The following is a 25526-nucleotide window of genomic DNA, read 5'->3' on the forward strand; positions in this document are numbered from 1 at the left end:
AATGTTTCCCTTTAAAAATTTAATAGTTTTCAGATGAGTGACTGATGAGCCCCTTGTACCATTAAGAGATATGCCATGACATGAGACAAGCAGGGTAAATTGATATCCTTCCACCTAAGCCTCCTACCCCAATCTAGGAGAGCTGTTCCTTGACTTGTCCCTTCTTACCTGCCACCATTCTGTTCACCAGATGATCTTCATTTTCCCCAGTCTCTGGAGTCTGAACACACTCCACAGGCATGGGCTGCTTCTGAATACATTGGTGTTCTGTGATTTGTTTGCGAACATAAATAAATGAATACAATCAGAAACCAGGGTAAAAAAATGGAAAAGAGATTACTGAAAAGGCAATTGCTTCCACTAAAAAAAGGAAACAGGTATCACTGTCTTTGGCAATTAACAGTGCAGCCTGATTTGGTTGGCTAACCCACTGTACCATGCTGTGGGGTGTCAGTAGCCATCCTGCACTTGCTCCATTGCACTCTGCCCTGTGGTCTAAAGATCTTTCCCCTGGGCCTCAGAGCAAAGAAAGTTTCAGTTCTTGCCACTCTCCACACTAATGCATGTGAGATCCAGGCTTTTAAATTTTTATTTTTAAAGCCAAATTTAAATTCTCAGGAAGCCAAAGCAGCTGCACGTTTTAACATTTTTATTTAAAATATTTTCGGATCAAGTGAGAGGCACCGATGAAGATTTACAAATAAAATTGACAAGGGAGTTTTGGAAAGTTTAATCAAAACAAATTGTAAAAAGTGTTCCTTTCATAAGGTGCATCTGAAGAAGTGAGGTTTTTTACCCATGAAAACTTATGCCCAAATAAATCTGTTAGTCTTTAAGGTGCCACGGGACTCCTTGTTGTCCTTTCATAAGAGTGGCAGACTGTAAAAACTGTCTAAAATGTAGTCTCGATATGAAAGCATTTCCTTCCAAACCTGCGAGATTTAGGAGCATAAACCATGATGAAAGTGTGTGTGTGTGTGTGTGTGTGTGTGTAAGTAAAGCTGGTTTGTTTGGTGCCTGCGCTCCGAACCCGAATGATGATGGCCCATATACAAATGAATCCGTTCACCAAGGTCAGGCAGGCTGAGTGAATTTGGCGCCTGGTTTGGGAACTTGTCCTGCCGGCTTTGCAAGGCTGATCCAAACACTCCCCACAAAAGCCTGTTCGGCGTCTCACTCACAGGGTGGGAGACGCCCACACACAGACCTGTTTTCAGGCTATCTCACACAGCGCGAGATGCCCCATCTGGGATTAATTTACTGTGGTTCAGTGTCGCTCCCTCCGGAGAGGGGGGGTTTGCTGAGTGTTTGAAATCTCCCTTGATCCTGGATTGAAAGCTCCCCACGGACTCGCCCTGCCCAGCCTGGGAGCAGCCCCCGGGCTCCGAACTGTTGCCTTGAGTTTGAGCAGCGAATGACCTCCCCCGCCCCTCCTTTTTGGAATCTTCATACACCCAGCATTGTGATGTCACGGCACTGATACCGAGCGGATACAATGAAACCCCGGCTCTCCTAGCAACCGCCAGCGGGGGCGTGGCTTTCGCGCTGCCAACTGTTGCCTAAGGTGGGGAGAGAGGAGACCGGCGAGTGCTGCTGCTGAGCCAGGAGCGGGTGTTCCCGGCTCGCCGGGGCTTTCAGGGCGACGGCTGCTTCTCCCGGCCCCCTCCCTCCGGGCTGGAAGTGGGGCGAGAATCCCGCCTTTCCGCCAGGTAAGCCGGGGGGAGAGAGGAAAGAAAGGGGCTCAGGGAGAGCGCCGGGGTAGAAAAGAAGACAGGGACCAGAGAGGAGGTTGTTGCAGTCACCTCCCGCCGGAGGGCCACTAAGGCGGAAGTTTGGCGAGTGAGGGTTGTGTCTCTCCCTGTGCCTGAAGTCGGGGGTATCTGCCTCCCGGGTAAGGCTGCCTCAGGAGAGCTTTCTTGGTCCACAACTTCCCCCCAACAGATCAGCGAGAAGGAGAAGACTTGGGCTGGTTCCCCAGGGCACTGAGAGAGCAGGAGCTGGGCTTTCATTCCCCTGCCTCCTCTTCATTCCGTCCGTTCCCTTCCCCGCTTGCCAGGCTGGGGCTTCGGAGAAGAGCTTGCTCCATTCCTTCAGCAGAGGGGCGCGCACTTACCTGTTCTTAGGAGTCTGGGGCTTGCAAGCGAAATCCGAGAGGGGGCTGAGCTCTGTGAGGACTGGTCAGTTTGCTGCTGTGGGGCTAGGGATAAATACACCAATGAGCATGTTGCAGCCTGGAAGTAGATTATGTAATTCCTACAGATTTTTATTTTTGGTCTACACAGGATCACTTCTTGCTATTTTTGCAACGGGCAAGGGAAAGCAGCTCTCTGTTCCATGACTTTTCTGGTTGCTGTTATTTGTTTTGTCGCTTGTATCGTGTCTTTTGAAGTGGTAGAAATCCAGGCAATAAAATTTAAAAACCTAAACTGTTAGCCTGCTTAGATACATAGTTTTCTTCTCCCCCTTCCCCCCCCCCCCCCGCTTTAAATATATGAATTTGGAAAGTGTAATAATAATCACACCCATACAACCACCCCAGTAATAGAGGGTGACCATAGCTAATATAAATGTGTCAGTAGGCTACTACTGCTGCATTCCAAGAATACTTTAAAATGGGAAAATCATAAAGCAATAGAGCATTCTGTCAGCATTCAAAAATCATAAACTGGGGGCTGCAGTGAAGGCATGTGCCTGGGTTTCTCATTGCTAGAGAGTCAATATCAGTAAGGCACAGTGCCCCAAAACATAATTTGAATCTCTGTCATTTTGGGGTATGGGCTGCTGAGTCTGAGGTTTAAAGCTAAAAAGGTCGTTGTGTATGTTTAGAATCAAGGCCACAGACTTGCATCAGAATTGTAGCCTGAATTTCAGGGACGTATCATAGGCATCTCCTGTTATGGAAATCCCATTGGTTTGCCAATATAACTTCTTTTTAAAACCTTTTTCAATAGCACAATCACAACCAGGATTGTATTTACCTTCTATAGGCGGGCTGGTGAAGTAGAGACTGTCTTCTCTGCATTGCTTCTGAAAGTAGAAGTATTTGTAATTACACCTACAGAGATGTCTACGCTACACTTTACAGCTGTGTGTGTTAATATGATAAAATACAACTAAAAATTGAAGGGTAGAGGCATAGCCTATGTGGATGGAACTAGAATTTGTGATAGCCCTGATCTTAGCATTTGTATTTCACACAGGTGGGGCATTACAATGTGGCTTATAGACAGGCCCAGCATTAATATTTCTTAAACTAGTCTCATTAGTTATTCAACATTAAGTATATAATCTTAAAGAATAAGCGAGCAAGAGTTTTAAAAAAAACAACAACCGGTGAATAGGGAGTGAGGGAGGATATTAGGGCATAATCTTTACAAACCTTAGCTTCTACTTTTGTTTGAAAAGTTACACTCCCAGTTATTCCTGTGGCAAAGAGTTCTGTACTGCATAGCCTGTAACTTCGTGTTAGCCCAGCCTTGTAGCAAATAGGCACCAGCTTAAACCGCTGCAAAGGACTGAGTCCTGGTCTACACTGGGGGGGGATGTCGATCTAAGTAACGCAACTTCAGCTACGTGAATAACATAGCTGAAGTCGACATACTTAGATCAATTTACCGTGGTGTCTTCACCGCAGTGGGTTGACTGCTGCCGCTCCCCCGTCGACTCTGCTTGTGCCTCTCACGGTGCTGGAGTACAGGTGTTGATCGGAGAGAGCTCGGGGGTCGATTTATCATGTCTAGACTAGATGCAATAAATTGATCCCCGCTGGATCAATCGCTGCCCACTGATCTGGCGGGTAGTGTAGACATACCCTGAGAGTTTACGCCCTCCTTAAAGAGGTATCAGAGTTTAGATGGGACTCTTTGATCTCTAATGTGAGGTAAACTAGGTTTGTCTACACGGGACACCCAGGGGAAATTAATCCAAATCAACTAAAAGGGTGCATTTAAACTGGTTTAGTTAAACCAGATTAAATCCCTGTGTGGATGTGGTCTTCTAATGTATTTAACTAATCCACTTTTAACAGGTCATTCAGATTAATTTTCCTGAGGGTCCATGTGTAGATAAGCCCTGGCTATAGCCCCAACCAAAAATGCATCCTTAATCATGCTTGCCCTGCCCTCACCAACATAGGCTGCTCACCAATTTGTTTCCCAAGGCAAGATTTTCCCCTTGTGCTATGGAAATTGGGGGCTTCACTCTCTCCAAACACTTTGGGTTTGAAACTGTTCATCTTCCCCCAGGTGCCCTTCCTCTTTAGTGAGTGCAGTGTCACATAATCCATCCAGGAGTATACAGCATCTCAGGAGTATACAGCTCCAGTTTCCCTCTTTGCTGGAGTCCATGGCAGACTTGCTGTATGACCTGAATAGCAATGGTGTAGAAGAGAATAGGCAACTATTATAAAGTGCAAGGTCTTAAGGGCAGGGACTATCTTCTAATTATGGGGGCCTTATCAGAGCCTCTAGTCACTACCATCAATAATAAATAAATAAAAGTGAAGGCTGCAATATGGCAGGCTTTGAATGGTGGTGAAGCGCCAGTCAAACAATGTTTGCACAGGGCATGGTAATGTAAATCTATTCTTAATGTGTGTGTGAAACTAACAGTTTAGCTGCTGCACCACTGCAAACTCAGGGCCGCCCAGAGGATTCAGGGGGCCTGGGGTCGTCCCACCGCCGAAGACCCAGAGCGGAAGAAGCTCCGGGGGCCCGGGCTTCACGAGAGTTTTCTGGGGCCCCTGAAGCGAGTGAAGGACCCCGCTCCAGGGGCCCCGAAAAACTCTCATGGGGGCCTGGGGCAAATTGCCCCACTTGCGCCCCCCCCCCCCCCCCCCCCGCGGCGGCCCTGTGCAAACTTCCAGTGTTGATGTGCTGCATTGGCACAGTTTAACCTCCTGCAAACTGTGGCTTATACTGGAGCAGAGTCTACAATAGGGTTTACAGTAGAGCAGCTAGGTTGTTGTAGTAACCCTGGTGGTTAAAACCCTAACATAAAGGAGCCCCGTAATCTATGTCCCCAATTCTACATGAAGGGCCACATAGACCGCTCCTCCATGATCGTGCATATGACCTAGGCTGAGGTGTAACGGTCCACACAGATGGAACAGTTTGCAGGATTGGGACCGAACTTAAAATAAGCAGGTGTAACAAACAAAAGAAGAAAATGGGGAAGAACAGCATTCTGACAGCAGCGTTGTTTTGTTGTGTTAGGAATGCATTTTGCTCTTTTGCAATATTGGGTAGAATGTTGGTGTTTTTAAAATTCTCTTCCATGTTCTCAGTCCTGTGGTACAGAAGTGGTGACTTGTTTTGTACTGTTGTATGATCTGATGATAAAATAAATAGTAATCATAACTTTAAAAAGTAAAACTCTCCCTCCCCCCCCTTTACTTTTCTAAAGGCAGCTCTGCAGCTGTTCACACAAACTGGTGTAACAAGAAAGGTGAAGTTTCTGCTCCTAAGAAGCTAAATTAGCTGTATTCTGTGACAGAATGCCTAGAAGGGCTTATTAGTTGCCTAACTGTCTTATATTGAATGCTACTTTGAGCTTTAGAATTCTCCTGTAGTTGTGTTCCTTTGTGTGCAAAAAACCCCCACAACAACAAAATACCCCCAACAAAGGCATGTTTAACACCTTACTAAAGAAGTGGAGATCACAGATCAGACACTCACCCTCCTCTTCTCCCCACAGTTTGGGCTATCAGCTCCCTTTGAGAGCTGGGTTTCCCAAGGGCACAAATTCATTGCAGTTGCTCTCTGACCAAGCCAGTATTTGTTTGCAGAAAACACGTGTGTACAGTGAACCCTCATGCAGCTCTTGGGTGTATTGCCCTCTGCATGCGGACTGTTGACCCATTGGATCAGTTTGGGAGAAATACCAAATGGTATTTTCAGGAACATGACTAGCTGAATTGGTCTTGCTGGCTCAAATTCCATATTGTAATTGATTCTTACACTGCTTTCTATGTTGGCAACTTAAAAAAAAGCTGTAGTGTCTTAACGTGATTAAACTGAAACCTAAATAGCTAATATACGAGTTGATCCCCTTTAGCGTATCTTTCTTCTTGGGGGTATACGTTACAGGCTTTGTTGTGAATGAAAGTTCTAGTTAAGGCTACGTTCAGGCTTCCATTAAAAATGAATCCCCTCTTTTCACAGTCTTGTAACCAGTAGAGTTCTAGATCTCTTTGACTCTGACTTGCTGTGTGACTTTAAGCCTGTGTTGGCATAGCCCCCTGGTGCAGGCACAGCATAGCCGACAGAAGGTTTTTTTTTGCCAGTGTAGGAACACCACCTCCCTGAACATTAGTGCAGCTGACAGAAGGCCACTTTTGTCAACAAAGCTGCATCTAGATGGGGTTTTTGTCAGAATAGCTGTGTCGCTAGAGGTGTAGTTTTTTCACAGCACTAGCTATGCTGTCTTACATGTATACCAGACCTAAATCACTTAAGCGCTTCTGAAAATTCTTACCCTGAATCCCATTTTCAAAAGTGACTTGGCACTTAGAAGTGCCTCTGAGACTTACGTGCCCAACTCACTTTTGAAAATGGAAATCAGGTGCTTGAAAATGTAACCCAGTGAGTCTGAAACTTTTTTACTGGTGACCCCTTTCACATCGCAAACCTCTGAGTGTGACCCCCCCCCTAATAAATTAAACACCCTTTTTAATATATTTAACACCATTATAAATGCTGGAGGCATGTGGGGTTTGGGGTGGAGGTTGACCGCTTGCGACTCCCCCTCCCCCCCATGTAATAACCTCGTGACCCCCTGAGGGGTTCCGACCCCCAGTTTGAGAACCCCTGATGTAACTCTTAACCTTTCTGTGCCTCTGTTTTTCCTTCTGTATCCTTATCCCCCTTTCTAAAGCATATTGAGACTTCTTGATGAGAAGAGCTATAAATGAGTATTCGAATGAGAGATTTCTAATCAGTGCTGGAACTTCCCAGCCTTGGGCTTAGCCCAGAGGTTTATTTTATTTTGCAGTTTTCAGGAAATTTGACTTAATCTGCTCTGGATTTACCAGAGAGAGGAAAGGGTTTTTGTTGTTGTTGTTGTTGTTGTTGTTGTTTATCTTCCAGGTCAAAAAATAAAAAAAATCTTTTTGGGTACAATAAATGGAAAAAATCACTCCTTGACCTGGCCAGCTGTGAAGAATTTTGCAGAACCTAACAAAAATGACCCTGCCCTTTGTGGCAGGTGGGGTTGGAAGAACTTCCCATTCTCTGTTGCCCAAGCACTGGATAGTGATAGGATAATTTTTTAAAATACCTTTTGCTCTTGTTCAGCTCCAACAGTACCCTTTCCTTCTGAATTCACTTTCAAAGGCAAGGAACAAGTTACTTCCTACTTAAATATGATTTCCCCATAATTCTTGGGCAATCCCTTATTTCACAATACACGGCTTTTGATTTCTGTATTCCATGTCCATCCATCCCCTTTTCCAACACTATGCCAATGAACATCTTTCCCTCCTGCCAGAAAAAGCACATCACTGATGCAATCGAACTGCTTTCCTTCATTCTAGGGAATGTTTGGCTGCTTCTTGCACCCAGATTTCCCCCCCCCCACAGCCACCCAGATCTGCAATAAGGCTGCTAGAGGAGCTTTTTATCCATATGCCTAGTGCACCCCCAGCAAGACTTCTCTCTAAATTACTGTGTATCCAATTCTTTGCCCTTGATGCTTCTCAAGGAAAAGAAATGCTACAGTTCTTGTGTGCCTGAGCTCAGCGATCTTCTGAGCAGAAAATGCTAGTTAGAATGAACATCTTGTACTTTATACACTAGAGTTAGTTGCAGAATTGGACTGAGAAGCCATTTCTTCAGAAGCTTGAGCCACATGTGAAGAGAGAGAGAAAATACCATAAGTGCTTCTCTCCAATACACCTGTCTGCTTCATTGCACGGTGTAACATTGCACTCAGGAAGCAGTAATATCATTTCAGAGCAGCTTTGATTTTTAGCTGAATGGTAGCTTAGGGCTTGTCTATGTTGTGGAACGACCACGTGTTAACTAGCGCTAAATGAATCAGGACTTAGCTTTGATGTGTGTCAGGATTGTCGTGGCTAATATGACAGCTGGCTGGGGTTAGCCAGCTGGAGCACCCGGGGCACAGCGGTGTTTGCAATCCCCTCACCAAGATGACACCGTGGTGAAATTGCTTATGGTACAATGGTAATAAATGCTCGTGCACCATTGCAAGGAAAGGGTACAAATGTTTATTTAGACAAGGCTCTGAGAGAGAAGAAGAGTCCGAGGAAGTGATCCCCAATGAGAGTTTGACAGCCATGCCTCTCTCCCACACCCCACCCTCAAGCTGCTCTTGGGCTGTACAAAGGAAAGAGATTGCTGTGACTTAAAGCAAAGATTTCTCATGAGTGTTAATTATGCCAAATTTACCCTGTGGTGCTAAGAACTTATTTTCGGCAAGTGCCATGTGTACACTGAATATATTTAAGTGTTACCCAGGCTTTATAAAACAGAGATGCTCTCTTAGCGTGTACCCTGCAGCTGGGACACAGCTCACCCTAACTTGCTTTTCAGCACGTGCTTAACAATTCTATCTTGAGGGCGAGACCTTCAGGAAAGAGGCGTCTGGATTGCTGTTCCCTCTGCAGATGACTGTGGAGGCAGGTTGGAGCACCCTCCCCCTCCTGACTCCAAGATAAGCCAACAAAGAGGGTTATCGGCCATAAACTTATAATGCTGAAAGAGGGCTGTGACTCCGTTTTGCTCAGGTCAGCAATCTAGAAGCTTGCGTGATGAGAAGAGTTTCACATTGTGTAAACACCGTGAACTGTTATCTAAAATGTCAATATTAATTGGGCTCCTCCATCTCCTGCTAGCAGTGGTCACCTTGGTTTTAAAGTGACATTTGTAACAAACACAGTATAGGTTTGTTTGTTTTTGTTGTTGTTTTTTTGTTTTTTAAATAAGCTATATAAGTCAGGATGGAAAACGTCTTGCATTTCAGAAGAAAAGATGTGCTGTGCCGTGCTGGAAAGAGAATGAGTCAGACACTTAGAACCAGTGGCAGAAAACCTATCTGCACTGTGGAAACTGGGGGAAAATATTCCACGGTTGCTAATGCCGGGGTGCTGACCTTCACAAACCCAGCCTGTTCGCCCTCCCCAGAGACGCACCCTATCTACAGCTTAGAGCATTAATGCTCGTGTTGCATTCAACCGATAGCAGCAGCTAAGTGGGCTTGGCAATCAATGCTATCTTTTAATCTCGACAGGGAAGGCAACTTTCTTAGCTGCTCCAATTAGTTCTCTGCTAAAATCACTAATGTCAGTACCTGCTAATGTCCAGAACTTCCCAGAAAAACAATGTACGTTGAAAAGGAGTGCTTCAAACTGGACCCTGATATTAAAAGGTCTGGCACTTCTATTACCACCAATTACAGTGACAGGTGGTGTAGTGCAAACACTTCGGACTCCTGCAGTTCCTGGGCTAGCTCCAGTCTGCAAACCATTTTCAGGCATAGTAATCAGAACTGGAAGGGACCTCGAGAGGTCATCTAGTCCAGTCCCCTGCACTCGTGGCAGGACTAATTATCTAGACCATCCCTGACAGGTGTTTGTCTAACCTGCTCTTAAAAATCTCCAGTGATAGAGATTCCACCACCTCCCTAGGCAATTTATTCCAGTACTTAAGCACCCTGACAGTTAGGAAGTTTTTCCTAATGTCCAACCTAAACCTCCCTTGCTGCAATTTAAGCCCATTGCTTCTTGTCCTATCCTCAGAGGTTAAGAAGAACAATTTTTCTCCCTCCTCCTTGTAACAACCTTTTACATACTTGAAAACTGTTACCATGTCCCCTCTGTCTTCTTTTCTCCAGACTAAACAAACCCAGTTTTTTCAATCTTCCCTCATAGGTCATGTTTTCTAGACCTCTAATCATTTTTGTTGCTCTTCTCTGGACTCTCTCCAATTTGTTCATATCCTTCCTGAAATGTGGCGCCCAGAACTGGACACAATACTCCAGTTGAGGCCTAATCAGAGCGGAAGAATTACTTCTCGTGTCTTGCTTACAACACTGCTGCTAATACATCCCAGAACGATGTTCACTTTTTTTGCAACAGTGTTACACTATTGACTCATATTTAGCTTATGGTCCACTATGACCCCCAGAGTCCTTTCCGCAGTACTCCTTCCTAGGCAGTCATTTCCTATTTTGTATATGTGCAACTGATAGTTCCTTCCTAAATGGAGTACTTTGCATTTGTCCTTATTGAATTTCTTCCTATTTACTTCAGACCGTTTGTCCAGTTTGTCCAGATCATTTTTAATTTTAACCCTATCCTCCAAAGCACTTGCAACCCCTTCCAGCTTGGTATCATCCGCAAACTATATGTGTACTCTCTATGCCATTATCTAAATCATTGATGAAGATATTGAACAGACCCAGGACCAATCCCTGCGGGACCCCACTCATTATGCCCTTCCAGCATGACTGTGAACCACTGATAACTACTCTCTGGAAACGGTTTTCCAACCAGTTTTGCACCCACCTTATAGTAGCTCCATCTAGATTGTATTTCCCTAGTTTATTTATGAGACGGTCATGCAAGACCATCTCAAGTGCTTTACTAAAGTCAAAATATACCACGTCTACCGCTTCCCCCCATCCACAAGGCTTGTTACCCTGTCAAAGAAAGCTCTCAGGTTGGTTTAACACGATTTGTTTTTGACAAATCCATGCTGACTGTTATCTAGAAGATAAGGTGATAAGTGTTTTCAAATTGATTGCTTAATTATTTTCATTAGCACTGGAAACTGAGGGTCAATTTACACTTACTTAAAAAAAGAGCACAAAGCAACTGTTGAAAAGCCCTGGCTTTGTCTTGTGCTCACATAGTTAAGTGTGAAGGGCACAGAAGTAGAAGTTTTGTTTTTCAGTCAACACACTGGCCCTGAATTGCACCACTGTGTGAGCCGGTAATGTTATCTTCTACATGCAGATGACTGACAGCACGCTAGACTATAGTCAGGCTCTTGCACTGTACCTCGATTCTTACCAGCTTTATGGGATGCTGTCCAGCATTTAATGGTATTCTTTAGAATCAGTCTATCCTCTCCTAGAAACCCCTTCTCAGCACACTCCAGCTTTGTGTCAGGTTAACTCTAAAATTGAACTTTAAATGTTAGACCCAAGTAACTAAACAGTCACACAGAGCAACTGCAATGAACAAACTGTAATTTGTAGCCTTAAAATAGCTTCTCACTTTGAATAGCTCAATAGAATAGTAATTCTCCACATACTGATCTCTGACTCTTTCAAAGATTTATTCTAAACACCAGCTGCTTTGGAATTCCTGCCGTCGTCCCTTCTTACTAGACCAGAGGGCTAGGCAAGGCTACTGTTCCCTTCTACCTGTTTCTGAAGGCTTAATTGAAGGCATTCGTTCGTATGGTTGCCCACCCGCCACAGCTGGGTGGGTGAGACTTGCCTGCTGATAGGAAGTTCTAAAACTTCCCAGTGAACTGAAATGTAGAAGCACAATTTATTAACTGCTCAGTTGAGTGCTTCATTCTGCACTTGTCTCGCCAGACGCAGGACTTCTGCCACTTCCATTCAAAAAACTGGTGAGTAAATCACCCGCTTTTTACATCCTTCTGAGAACTGAAGGAGAAATTACATATCTATTTAAAATGTGGATGTAACCGTTGGTTTAAATACACTTAATGTGCAGAAAGCACAGGGTAGCGGGAAGTTTTCTAGCAGAACCTTCCCCCATACTAAATAGTGTGAGATGTTGGCCTTCAAATTCAATAGGCTTTTTGCAACTGGGACAAGAGCCTATTTTTCTAGTAGGTTTGTGATGCTAAATAGTATTTAGATGGGAGGCTGCCAAACCTTGCGCATCTCTCCATGACACCTGTTCCCCTCCCATTGTGCTGAGGTGACTTTTTTCTGGTGTTTAGACTGGGATGGAAGGACAACTCTGACCTACTGTTACTAATTAGGATCAAACTGGCAGAATCAATATGAAAGCAGGAAGACCACTCCGAGGGAAGTGGTTGAAATTGAGTGCCGGTGTCCTGGCTGGGGTCACTTGATCAAGACTATTGTTGTCAATTATATGCTTGGAAATCCCAGTCTTAACTAACTAGACAGTTAAACTGTTGTAATTCGGGGTGAAATCTGCTTCTGATTTTTGTACTTCACAACACCCTAGAGCAGGGGTCCCCAACGCGGTGCCCGCAGGTGCCCTGGCACCCACCAGGGCATCTAAGTGCGCCCGCATACTGGCCGGTGGACAAGTATCCACCGAAATGCCGCTGACAAGCGGCGACACCTATTGACGTCGGCAGCATTTCGGCGGATGCTTGTCCGCCGCCACGGTCCTCCGTGGCTCGTCTGGCACCCGCCAGACGAAAAAGGTTGGGGACCACTGCCCTAGAGGATGTCGGGAGGATAAACTTCAATACTTGTGCGGTGATCTTATGCTATGGTTATAGAGGCCAGATAGCTGGATAGTACTTGCAAGCAACTGTATGTACCTTCTTTTAGGGTAGTCTACGCGGGCAGCGCTGCTGTGGCAGCACTTTAACGTGCCTTGTGTGGTCGTGGCATAGCGCTGGGAGAGAGCTCTCACAGTGCTCTAAAAAAACCACCTCAACGAGGGGCGTAGCTCCCAGCGCTGGCACAGTTTACACTGGCGCTTAGCTGCGCTCAGGGGGGTGTTTTTTCACACACCTGAGTGAGAAAGTTGCAGCGCTGTTAATTGCCAGTGTAGAAAAGCCCTTAGATCTGAAAGGATTCACGTGGACATGTCCAGACTGCTCGTTGGCAGAGAGATGCCAATTTTCAAATGATAACTGTCAGTATTTGAATGTACGCAGTGTTGTTGCAGCCATGTCGGTCCCAGGATATTAGAGACACAAGGTGGGTGAGGTAATATCTTCTATTGGACCAACTTCTGCTGGTGAAAGAGACAAGCTTACACGGAGCTCTTCTTCGGGTCTGGGAAACTTAGGTCATGTCTACATTAGCAAGCTTACAGCTGAACCGATGCAGCTGTGCTACAGTAAGATCACGCGTGTAGCCGCTCTATGCTGACGGGTGAGAGCTCTCCCCATCGACGTAATTAAACCACCCCCCAACGAGCGGGGACGCTCTCCCGCGGATAGTGTTGGCCACACCGGCGCTTCTATCCCTGTAACTTATGTCGCTCAGAGGGGTGAGGTTTTTTTTTTTTTTCCACACCCCTGAGTGACATAAACAGAAGTGCTGTTGTAGACATAGTCTTAGTCAGAGTGTCACAGCTAAATACAAGATAGGGCAGATTGTTTCACATTAGCAGTTAATGCATATTTCATGGGACCATTCAAGGTGAAGTGGCGCATTAACACCTGGGAAGGTGGGGGAAGCTGCTGTGAGAGTTGTTAGTAGGTTATAGATTGTTGTAATAAGCCATAAATCCAATGTTTCTATTCAGTCCATGATTTTTTTTAGTGTCTAGCTAAGTTAAAGTATTGAAGCATTTTAGTGATAACTATCTCTGTCACTTCCAACCTGGGGACAGTTCAGCCTACTAACCTTCAGGGTCAGACCCCTCAAGTTGTGTTCCCTCGAACCACCTAGTCATTGAGCTTCAAAATGGCTGCTGTGATTGCCTACATGGGGCTCAAAGGAAGACAGTCAGTTCTAATAGAGCACAGAAATCCAGGTTCTGTTCTTGGCTGTCCTTCAAACTTGCTGTGACCGTCTAAAAGTCACTAACCACTCCGCCCCAGTTTATTCATCTGTGTTAAATGTGGATAAGACTTAAGCCTCACAATTGCCCCTCGAGGAAGGGAATTCATTAATTTTTGCTAAGTGTTCTGAAATCCACAGACAGCAGGTGTTACTGCAGAGGAAAATATTGCTGTATATTAAGCACTTGCTGCAGAATTATCTGTCTCCCTGGCTTGTAAAGCACTTTGGGATACCTTGAGTACTTGAGTAGATAATAATACGAGCGTTGCTTCACTTAATCCCAAGCTGTTTAGTATTGTTTGACATGCTGTACTGTCTGCTATACAGGAACCTTCCAAAACCCTTAGTCACAATTTTACTGTCTTGACTATACCAAGAAAAATAGGGAGCAGACTATAGTAAGAATCCAGGTATATAATTCATTTTCCAATTGTATCATTGCCTTTCTATTTCCTCTGTAAGCTTATGTGTGGATTTTTTTAAACAATGAATAACTTGGGGTTGCAATGTTCTATGCCTCTTAAACCCTACCTAAATATCATGGTGGTTTGGTTTTTTTAAAGAAAAGCTGAATAGCATTTGTTCCAATCAATCTCTTACTTTGTACAGGAATGCTTTATTTCTAGGCAATGTAGGAAAAAAATGAGAGATTTAACTTTGAACATAAACTTTTTTTTAAAAATGAGCACAAGTGTCATCTTGTAGAAGGGGGTATATAAGCTTCTTGTGCTAAATGTACTTTCAGCACTGACAGTATTGTATGAAGCTGAGATTACTTATATTAATGCTTAAAGATTTAAATATTTTGATAGCTTTAGCTAGTAATGTACACTTGCAAAGCATGTTGCTTAGTAATGGTATTCACTAACTCCAGCTTTAATCTCTCTAGTGGTGGTTTTTGTGGCCGTTTATTTTATTTTTTTCCCCCTGTACATGTCATGGGTTATTTTCTTTGTCATTTCCTTTGACCTATTGCAGCTCCATTTGTGAATATTTAGGCTTGGAAGGATTCTATGTTTCTCTGTAAACATCAATTTCACTGTCTGTACACACAAACTGATGAAAAAATATTTCCATCAATGATTGACATTTACAGATAGGCAAAGTAAGAAAAATGCTGCTTGAGCATTTACTAGAGTTTGATTTAAGGATATTTACTTTGTATATTTTCACATGTAACGTTGACCCCTTCCCCATAATTTTGTGCAATTGTGAAAATTTAAATAGATAAAAATAGAAAAATGCTTAAAATAAACATTGATATTCTCTGTCAATTACAAAAAAATATATTAAAATTGAATTCTGTGAATAGTCCCTGGAAGTTTATAACCTCATGTGCCTTAAGCATCATTTAGATATACTCTTGCCACTTATAAAGATAAGTCTTTGATAGGTCCAGAGATAAAAGTGTATGTTCTCTAGCAATGACTCTTCAGCTAACAGATCTCAGAGCCTGACCGCTGAAACATCATAAAAAGCCAAGCTGAGCTTGGAGCATCTGCACGGTTTTGTTTCAAAGAACTAGGAAGCGTTGTTTCACGTGTTTGCCATTGACTAACAGAACTTGTATGGCCTTCAGTAATACAGATGGCTTTAACATTTTTGAACCTTGACTCCCACAAGTGGTGTGCTTGCCTTACCGCAGTTTGGAGAGGTGGTTAAAACACCAAAATCCCATCAACAAAGCAAGACTAAATGTGCTAGAATCAAGTCTCTTATATAATTCCGTGACTCTGTATACATTCATACATACACATATGCAAACTAGACACAATCAACTCAGGATTAAATAAGGACTGGGAATGGCTGAGCCATTACAAACATTGAATCTATCTCCCCTTGTAAGTATTTTCACACTTGCTTCTTATCAAACTGTCTGTACTGAGCTATCTTGATTATCACTTCAAAAGTTTTTTTTCTCTTACTTAATTGGCCTCTCAGAGTTGGTAAGACAACTCCCACCTGTTCATGCTCTCTGTATGTGTGTATATATATCTCCTCAATATATGTTTCACTCTATATGCATCCGAAGAAGTGGGTTGTAGCCCACGAAAGCTTATGCTCTAATAAATTTGTTAGTCTCTAAGGTGCCACAAGTACTCCTGTTCTTTTTGTGTATACATTCATGCATCCCATATATGTAGATGTGATTAACTCATTTTACCATGCACCTTTGACTGCCCTCTGGCATTCCTGACATTTCCAAAACCCCAAGCAGTTTCATACAGCTGCCGTCAACCCCCTGTATTGTTTAAGAAGGTAGTGCTTCTATTCTACCAACAGGCACGTTATTCAGCTCGTGCTGAGAACTTTTATAGCGCTCCATGGAGGGGGAGAAATTGTCTAATACAAAGGCAAGATTGTCTTCCATCTGGTGGCAAATCTCTAGAGCGCAACAAGCCACCAGTTTGCCCTATCCACTTGATTGGCTGGCTGCATGTATGGCCTGTACTGTGCTAACGGGGGAGTTCCTCATAGTTCATGGGCAGCAACTCTTGTCAGGTGAGCCAATGGACTCCTTTTCTTGAAGTGGCTGTTACGTCTGGCTTTATAATGATTAGCTTCCTCTGGGTATAAAGCAAGTTTCTGAGGAGTTGTGCACACTTTTGCAGTAAACTGGCTACCAGGGGCAGGGCTTAAATTCAGCCGGAGCTGCCCGGAGCAGAGTTCCAGTAAATATTTTCAAACCCGCAGGGCTGTGAAGCCCCAAGCCCTGTCATGTCCCACAGAGCTAAAGCCCCAGGGCTCTGGAAAATACTGAGAATTTAAGCTCTGACTGAAGGTGATGGTTTCCCAACACCTGTACCCTAGAAGGGGTTAGAAGTGGAGATCTTAAAGAGTAGAGGAATAATTATCATTAGAAACAATAATATGTGATGCTGACACAAAAGAGCTAGGTACAGTGTGGGCTGTGACGTATTATAAATATACATTGTAATATAAATGTGGCTTATTAGCCTGTCGCAAATTGGTAGGGAGGAGGCAAATGAGCACCTAGCACTCTGGAGAGAGTGACTGTATATTTAATTGCTAATGGACCTTTTTAGAGTCTGGGCTCCTATTATTAGAAAACGTAAGCTATTACCTACAGGATTTGGAATGAGTCTGTCATGCTGCTGTTGACCTTCAATTTCTCACATTAATTTGTTTTAATACTAGTGAGATTTACCTGCTGTGTAAAGATTTACTTAAGCAATACATTTTTCAGTAAGACCTCCAGAGTGCCACCTTCTCTTGGATCACAGAATTTTTAACAGATCTGGATGTTTCTGTAACAGCAGCTAGAGATTAATTGCATTAAGCATCATTTAGATATACTCTTGCCACTTATAAAGTCTTTGATAGGTCCAGAGATAAAAGTGTGTGTTCTCTAGCAATGACTCTTCAGCTAACAGATCTCAGAGCCTGACCGCTGAAACATCATAAAAAGCCAAGCTGAGCTTGGAGCATCTGCACGGTTTTGTTTCAAAGAACTAGGAAGCGTTGTTTTTTAACAGATCTGGATGTTTCTGTAACAGCAGCTAGTGATTAATTGCATTAAACCCTTAAGAAATGTGGCAACTCTGAGGCCATGTGGGTTACCACGCTGCAACAAACATCCGGGTGATTCATGCCCATTCTGGGCCTGTGGATGTCCAAGTTGTTGTAGCTGTCTAAAGATGTTAAAAAATAAGCAGCACAATTTTTGTATATAAATATATATTCACATTTTATAAAGGAGGGAAGAATGGTTATCCTTGTTTCTCAGATGAAGAAACTGAGGCAGGGAAAGTGCCCAAGGTCACCCAGCAGAAGAACCAGGAATAGAACCCAAGTCTCCGGATTCCAGTGCAATGATCTAGCCACTAGGCAGCACTGCCTACCATATGGCTAATGTAGTGATGTGTAGATCTCAGGTAAAATTTTCAAAAGTGGCTAAGTCCCATTTTCAAAAGTCACTGAGGCACTTTTGAAAATGTTACCTCTAGACCAAAGTCACTGTTTAATATGATTAACATGGAAAAGATCTGTATTAAAGTGCCCTTTAAATACACTGGCCCTTAACCTGGGTATATAATTCCTATTTAACATCAGTGAGCATTCAGAGTATATGTTGAGGAGGAAATCCACTTCCTAGAAACAAATGAGTCCAAAGTCCTGCAATATCAGTAGGGCTCTACAGTAATTTGCATAAGGGATGTTCCTTTGCAAGGTGTATCTGATGTAGAGCTGTGGGAGGAACCAGCAGAGAGTTAACTGCTTGTGGAAACAACTCATCTCAGTCTAGAGATATGAAGGTCGGTGACGGCATACCTAACAGTGACGTATAAGAGGGAGCAGTTCTTCATTTTATATATAATTTATTTATTTCTTCACTGGCTGTCAGCGGTGGCATTCCATGAATACAAGTAACTGGCATCTTGGTTCAGTTTCAAAGTCAAACTTAGGCCCCCCCCACCCTGCAAAGATTTGCACATGTGCATAACTCTGAGCATGTGTAGTCCCAGACTACAGCTGGCCAAAGGATGCTAGGTGTCCAAGTCCCATGGGATACAAGCACCTAATTCCTGTAGGCTCATTTCTAAAATCCCAGCCTACTAGTGCTATAAAAATATATAGAATGCAAAATAATCTGGTTTCCCCCACCCACACCCCTATTTTTGCTGGACTAACTTTTGGAGGACCCAGGGAATTGGAGTGGGTGCCCTTAAGTGAATTAGTGGGGGGGTTTGAAGCATTAGCTTACACTGAGCTTTCCACCCAACTGTTTTTAAGTTATTGGAGTTAAATAGTTCTTTAAAACACTAAGTTTGAAAGTCTGACTAAAAAATCAGTTTTGCTTTCATATAATCAGGGCTCACAAACTTGGTCTCTGTAACATTATAATCCTGCTAGTTCCTCCGATGTCAGTCTTCCAGGGTAGATAAGACCTGAATTTCTAGTAACGATTGTTACAAATGGCTGTTTTTAAGACGCTGAAGCTTTCTTCTGGTCAAGAGTAGTTCCTTGTTGCTTCAGCTGGGTGACAAAGCGGTTAGTCAAACCACACTTGTCTCATGTCGGACATTGCTTCTCCTATATAATGTCCTCTTAGTAAGGGGCTTCTTTAATTTTACAAGCGAAGATTAATCTTCGGCGTTTGACTGGTTCTTGTGTTTTCAAAGCATAGAGAAGAAAACTGAGCATCCACAAGGATAGACCACAGCTCCCGGTATATGCAAACGCGTATACCAGCACTGCTGTGTGCTGGAAGAGATGTCTGGATAACAACAAAACTGGAAAGCATACAAAAATGTATCTGGCTAATGACTTGTAGTAATTGTTGTACGGTGGAGGGGAGATTTGGGCCCAAAATTCTTCTTCCTTTCAACAAATAAGCAAATAGCTACTACTAGGTCCTGCATTTCTACTGAGAGGTTATATTATTATCTGACCAGTGAAAATCTGTTCCCTACCTACCTTTCTTGGTAAAGGACACTATGGGAAAAGGACATTGCAGATAGATGAATATTGGAGACCAGAGATTTCCAGTTGCGCAAGATGGGGACATACACGCCCAGTTGTGAACAGGAGTCAGTTCTGCCCTAGTTGACACTCGCTGTCAAAGGCAGGTTGTGGTTCCAGACAAGTGTTCCTGCAGCTAGCTCTCCGTAACACTATGTAACGCTGGTTAGAGGGGTGCAATATTTTATGCTTTAGGAGAAGCTCTGTGCATTGAGTGTTTGCAGGATCAGACCTTACAAAAGTAACCCTTTAAATGCAACTCTGATGCAAATCCCAGCATGCCGATGGTGTTTCCAGGAGAGGGATATGGCTGCTGCTTCCATTTACTCTGCAAATCTTGCCGCAAACTTGTATGTCTCCTGACTGGTCTTTCCCTTCCATGGACAGGGTAGCGAAATCCAGGACGGTGCCTATTTGGACGGTGAAAGCGCGTACAGTGAGTCAGAGCTGTTTCCTGATGAAGACACGATGACCCTGGCCCAGCAAGAGGTCCACCATGAGTCCGACATGGACAGTGCCATCGAGAGCGCGCAGAGCTCTGAGGCATCCGACGTGTGTGGCAGTGAAGAGAAGGACAGCGTGCTCAGTGGACTCTTTCTGCCTGTAGACAAGTGAGTGGTGAGGTGCCTGTCAAGACATGAGTCTTTTGCAGGGGAGGGGAGGTTAAACCAGCTGATCGCTCTTGTTTGAGGCCTGTCTGGGCTGAGGTTCTTGGACACCTGGAATTAGGTGTCCAGATCCCTCTATTTAAAATGAATGGGATTTGGTCATCCATCTTCCCTCGTAGCCGTGGAAATCTCAGCCCTTGTGTCTTCTGGCTTGTTCGCCTGCTCCAGTAGGGTTAACGCGTGTCCATGGCACCTCGGCTGGGATAGAGTCACGTTTTATAGTGATAGTTCTGGCTGAGTTCTGATAGATTTTGATCACTGCGCTAATTGCCAAAAGCGGGTGGATTTTTCTTGTTCACCTTCCTACCTCCTGGAGCCCATTTGCCTGAGGACTCCAGTGTGACTCCACCACAAAGCAGCGGAGCGTGCAGGTCCTTCTTCAGCCTTAGTTACTCTTCCATCACGCTCAAAGGATGTGAGGGCCGGGCTGAACAGGCTTTGCAGGTGTAGGTGAGGAGCGTTGCGTTGCCATCCTGTGCGGTGGATTCCCCCTGACATATCAGGAGGCACCGTTCAGTTTGTTGGCCCAGGCCTGCGATGTTAAAATGTCATGTCAGGCACCCAGAAAAGGAGGATCAGGCAATTAGTGACCACCTGTGAAAAGTTTGGGGTAAGTGACTTGCCCAGCATCATGTAGAACCTCCGTGGCAGAGGCAGGGATAGAATCCAACTCTCCAGGGCAGTATTCAACTGCCTTAATCATGACCCTCCTTTCTCTTCCCATGCCTCATTCACTGCACATCTGCCAATCATAGACTATGGGAGGTCCCAACCACTGAAGTATTTCAGGAGTTGTAGGTCTAGATAACAGAAGAGGAGCAAGGTCTAGGCCTCCAGTAAATTCTGGTTATGGGGAGCAGTAGGCCTGGAGAAGAAGGATGATCCCGTGGTTAGGGTGCTAGCTTGGAGCACCTGGGTTCAAATCCCTGATCCACCACAGACTTCCTGAGTGACCTTTGGCAAGTCGCTTAGTCTCCTTGTGCCTCAGTTCCCCCTCTGTAAAATGGGGATAATAGCCCTGCCCTACCTCGAAGTGGGGATCTGAGGGTAAAGACTGAGCAGCTCAGAAGCTGTGGTAATGGAGGACCAGATGAGTATCTAAGACAGTAACTGCAGCTGTTGTGTCTATACGAATTTTGGTCCCCAGAACCCTTCCATGCACAATCCTTACTGCAACCTTTAAGAACAGAAGGTGTTAAAATACTTTGCTGACTAGTTACTAATCTGCCCCTCTTCAGGGAGTAATAATCTGATAGATCTCCTCTAGCAGAATATAAGCCTGCCTATGTGCATGGTCCGAAATTACCTCTTGTCCCGTGCAAGACTTGAGTTGCCCTAAATTCTTGCGTTGTAAATTACTGACCATAGAAATATGAATTACACGTGCATCTCAGCAACGGAGGGAAAAACAAGAGCCTACATCTGAAATACTGGCAGGGGGCAGGATGTGAAAATGACATTTGTGCCATCCAGCCACCGTTCACTTTAAAATGTTGCTTTGTTTAAACTTTAGATTCCAGAAGAGACCAGCTACAAATGAACGGGCCTTGCTTGTGAACTCTCTCGCAGAGGAGTCTAGCTTCTTGTAAAAACAGCAGTAATACAGAAACAGCCGTGTTGTCTAGGAGACTTGAGTCAGGCTCCCATTTCATTCCGGCTCTGCCACTGACTTGTCATGTGACCGTCAGCCTTATTTAACCCTGTTCTCTACCCCAATTTTTTAAAGTGCTTCCTGAGCCCTTAGGTCAGCTTTATGTGTTGGGACACCCTCCGCACCAGAGGAGGAAGCTCGTGAACGGCAAGGGAGCGTGAGGCATTGAAAACGTTATTACAATCTAAAGTAAAGAATCTTGTTTCACTTATTGCCCCATCATCCCTTGCCCTTCAAGCTCAGTTGTCCTGTCAAACTCTCAAAACACAAACACCCACTGTTACGTAGGTTCATTGCTGTAATTGGGGATAGTTTTTTAGTAAATGGAAGTGGATCATGAAAGCTTTTGACTTTGAATAAGGAGTTGCCAACCCAAGCCAGCTGAGAAACGCTGCCTTGGGCAAAAGGCAGTCTTATGAGGCGGGTTGGCCGCCTACCCATTCTGATGTCTTGTTTCAGGTCAAGTCCTCACAACCCCTCTGCAGCCTCTGACCTCTCCACCTATTCCACCGCCTCTCTGATCAGTAACGAGGAACAATTTGAAGACTATGGGGAAGGAGACGATGTGGATTATACTCCCAGCAGTCCATGCCTTGATGATGAGACCAGAACCAATGCCTACTCTGACCTTGGCTCATCTGTGTCTTCCAGGTTGCTACTTGTTCTTCTTTATTTTGACAGTGTTTTCTTCTGAGCACGTGTACAGGGGGCCATACCAGAACTTCTTGGGATTGTCTAGTTATTTTAAAACTAAAATTTCAATTTCTGCCCACAACACTACTGGCAAATGTCTTTCTTGTAAAAGCCATAGCAACAACTACGTTGTTTCCAGTGCCCGTAATGTCAGGTCACGCTGCAATAAGCCCTCTAGCTTTGCTCCTAGATTGATTCTCTTTATATATTGCAATACTTTGGATTTTGCAACTATTAGAAATTGACTGACTTAAAGCTGGAAATCAGATTAGACCTTGAGCAATGTTCGTGCTTGTGCAATGTTTGGGGATGACTAGTATGAAAGTCTCCTTCCTTTTTAGCATTCTAACACTGTGTATTAAATATTACCTTACACGAAGACATGTCTTGTAAGGATGGATGAGCTTGTTTTTGGGGGGGGGAAAAATAAGCAGATTGAACCTGAATGTCTTAAATCTCTTCAGGAAGTACTCACTCTTTAGTACTTGGAGAGAGAGAGAGAGAGAGAGAAGCTGAACTGCGATCAGCTGATCCTGTCTTTTCCCATTACCCTGGGCTCAGAATAACAGAGAATCGGACTCTCGGTGGTTCTGATAGCATAGACCAGTGGTTTTCACCCCCGTAGGAGTATGTGAGCTCATTGGGGGTACACAAGAAAAATCCTGTAATAGCAGACAACACATTTTATTTAGTCAGACTTGTCAATCTAATCATGGGTATATTGTGACCCTATCTCAGATAGGGGTATGCGGCAGACTGCATTATTTGGAAAGGGGTACGCAGCCTAAAAAGTTTGAAAACCACTGGTGTAGACAAAGCAGAAATCATTTGCTCTTTTAGAATCCCTCCTCCAAGTGGGATTTGGTATTGTGGTAATTAACAGCATATAGTTGTTCCAGAGCCCATTGGGATCCCCATCTTTGCTCCTGTAGCTGGCCTTGACAGAGCAGCTGTGATGGGAGTGGCAGTGCATTCCCAAGTCCACTTACTGCAACATGACTATTTATGAAATACCAGCAAGAGGGAAATGAATTTGAATTAGTAACAATAGCCAGTAACATATCTCCTTTCCCGCAAACAGTGCTGGGCAAACGCCAAGGAAAATGAGGCACATTTATAACAGCGAGTTATTGGATGTCTACTGCTCACAGTGCTGCAAAAAAATAAACCTGCTTAATGACTTGGAAGCGAGGCTGAAAAACTTGAAAGCAAACAGGTGAGTAGCCAGCACTCTGTTCTCAGCAGTCTCTTTTGAAATGGGGTTAGCCAGCAGTCAAAGCAACAGCTACTAAATGAGAAGGGGAAACTGCAGTAATATGCCCCATCCTTTTTCTGGTTTACTTACATCCAATATATCACATCTAGCTAGTATCAAATGCAACAAGCAGTTCTTCTATGCTATTCTGCAACAAGGACATTAAAACCTTGCTATCTTGTCTGATCTTAACAAGAACTTCTCCCTACTATCAAGAAACTATTTCTCAGTTGGAGCATTAATGTCCTCTTCATTTTAAATACTTAAACAATGAGATCTTGAATTGCAGAGTGTGGGTGGTATTTGCCTGTGGAACAACCTCCCCAGGGAAGTGGGAAGCCCTACTGCTCAGCACCCGTGGATAAAACACTGTTACTTGGCTGAGATTGTTCTCTGTAGCACGTTTCTATCACGGAGGGAGATGAGTTGATCCAATGAGTCTCTGGGATGGATCCTCAGCTATTGTAAAGTGTCATAGCTCCATTGCTGTGGTCATTGATGTCAATGGAGCTATGTTTACACCAGCTGAGAATCTGTCCCAGGATCTCTAGATTCTGTGGCTTGATTCAAGTGGCTTGAGGATTTTATTCACCTAAAACCAGATTTGGGAAAACAATGCAACTTTAAAACCAGGATGATGGTGACTTCTTGTATCTCCTCAGGAGTTCTAGCTTTTTCCTTTATACCCGTATTGCCACCCACATGTAGATAGACAATTGCAAAGCATTTTCCTTAAACTCTGAAAGAGTCTAAATATTTCTGCAAATCCCTTGCTTATTGTGGCAATTCATCTGTAAACCTTTAGCTCCCCCTAGAAACTGAATACAAAGCTTGCCTTGTTTCATGTTCCCAGGAACCAGAACATAATGCACTTCATCTAGTCTTGATAAGAAAACAACGGCATAGTATATGTTATGAAATAGTTATAGCTGCTGTCACAGCAGTAGGTAACCTGCTAAAATGTAAAACATGATGGTTGCATCTTTGACAATTTTGTTATGAAATTTGATGTTGCAACTGACAGTCCTGAATTCAGAGTAGCGTTCTGCTTTGACAAAAGATGTGCAATCAGTCTCTGATACAGAGCCATGCATGGCTCTGTATCTTGGGGTAGGGGCAGCTAGTGGATTTGCTTGTGTGTGTGTGTGTGTGTGTGTGTGAGAGAGAGAGAGAGAGCTGTAGCAGATACTGTACTACAGTTTCATTTTGATTCAAGCTGGCAAAAATCTGTTTAAATGTGACAGGGCTTTTTGTACTGAATATAGTATTCCCAAATTCATTTTATTAGTGATCACAGTAGCTTATGGCACTACACCCAACTTCATGTTACATAAGAACAGCCATACTGGGTCAGATCAAAGGTTCATCTAGCCCAGTAGCCTGTCTTCTGACAGTGGCCAATGCCAGGTGCCCCAGAGGGAATGAACAGAACAGGTAATCATCAAGTGATCCATCCCCTGTCACCCATTCACAGCTTCTGACAAACAGAGGCTAGGGACACTATCCCTGCCCATCCTGGCTAATAGCCATTGATGGACCTATCCTCCATGAACTTATCTAGTTCTTTTTTGAATCCTGTTATAGTCTTGGTCTTCACAACATCCTCTGGCAAGGAGTTCCATTAGTTATTAGAATAGTTTATGATTAAGTTGTATGAGCATTTTTTTTTGGTGAAGCAAATTAAAAGCTAAAATAAGACAGCTGTATATTCTGTACAGAACTCAACTGGCAACTAAATTGAGATTGTTACTGAATTGCACAATAACCAAATAAACTGTTTACTTACTACATTATTCCTTCTGTCTCCATGTAGCCCCAACCGAAAAATCTCAAGCACAGCTTTTGGAAGGTAAGACACTCAAGCTTGTTCTGTGTACTTTGAAATCATTTGTGACCAGAATTCATGCTGATGTCACGGGTTCATGCTAAGAATGAATCCCTCAAAGGAAACCAAATAGGGTGCGCAGAAGAGACGCTTAAGGTGGGAAGGAAGTGTGGGGGAGGGGAGGAGGTTTGACATGGTTGAGGTTGGAAGCAGCTGCATCAGAAGAAATGCAACTTC

General features: G+C 43.9%; 1 protein-coding gene across 1 annotated transcript in view; it reads left to right on the forward strand.

Moving 5' to 3' along the window:
* The window catches only part of RAB11FIP4 (RAB11 family interacting protein 4), a 211036-nt gene that overhangs the window by 172086 nt on the left and 13424 nt on the right, over positions 1-25526 (forward strand). The window contains exons 4-7 of the mRNA XM_065415832.1: positions 19585-19808; positions 21976-22167; positions 23291-23425; positions 25278-25313. Coding sequence (XP_065271904.1) covers positions 19585-19808; positions 21976-22167; positions 23291-23425; positions 25278-25313 — 587 coding nt within the window. The remainder of the gene's footprint in view (positions 1-19584; positions 19809-21975; positions 22168-23290; positions 23426-25277; positions 25314-25526) is intronic.

The sequence above is a fragment of the Emys orbicularis genome, chromosome 13 (genome assembly GCF_028017835.1).
Source record: "Emys orbicularis isolate rEmyOrb1 chromosome 13, rEmyOrb1.hap1, whole genome shotgun sequence".
In the NCBI taxonomy this organism is placed as follows: Eukaryota; Metazoa; Chordata; order Testudines; family Emydidae; genus Emys; species Emys orbicularis.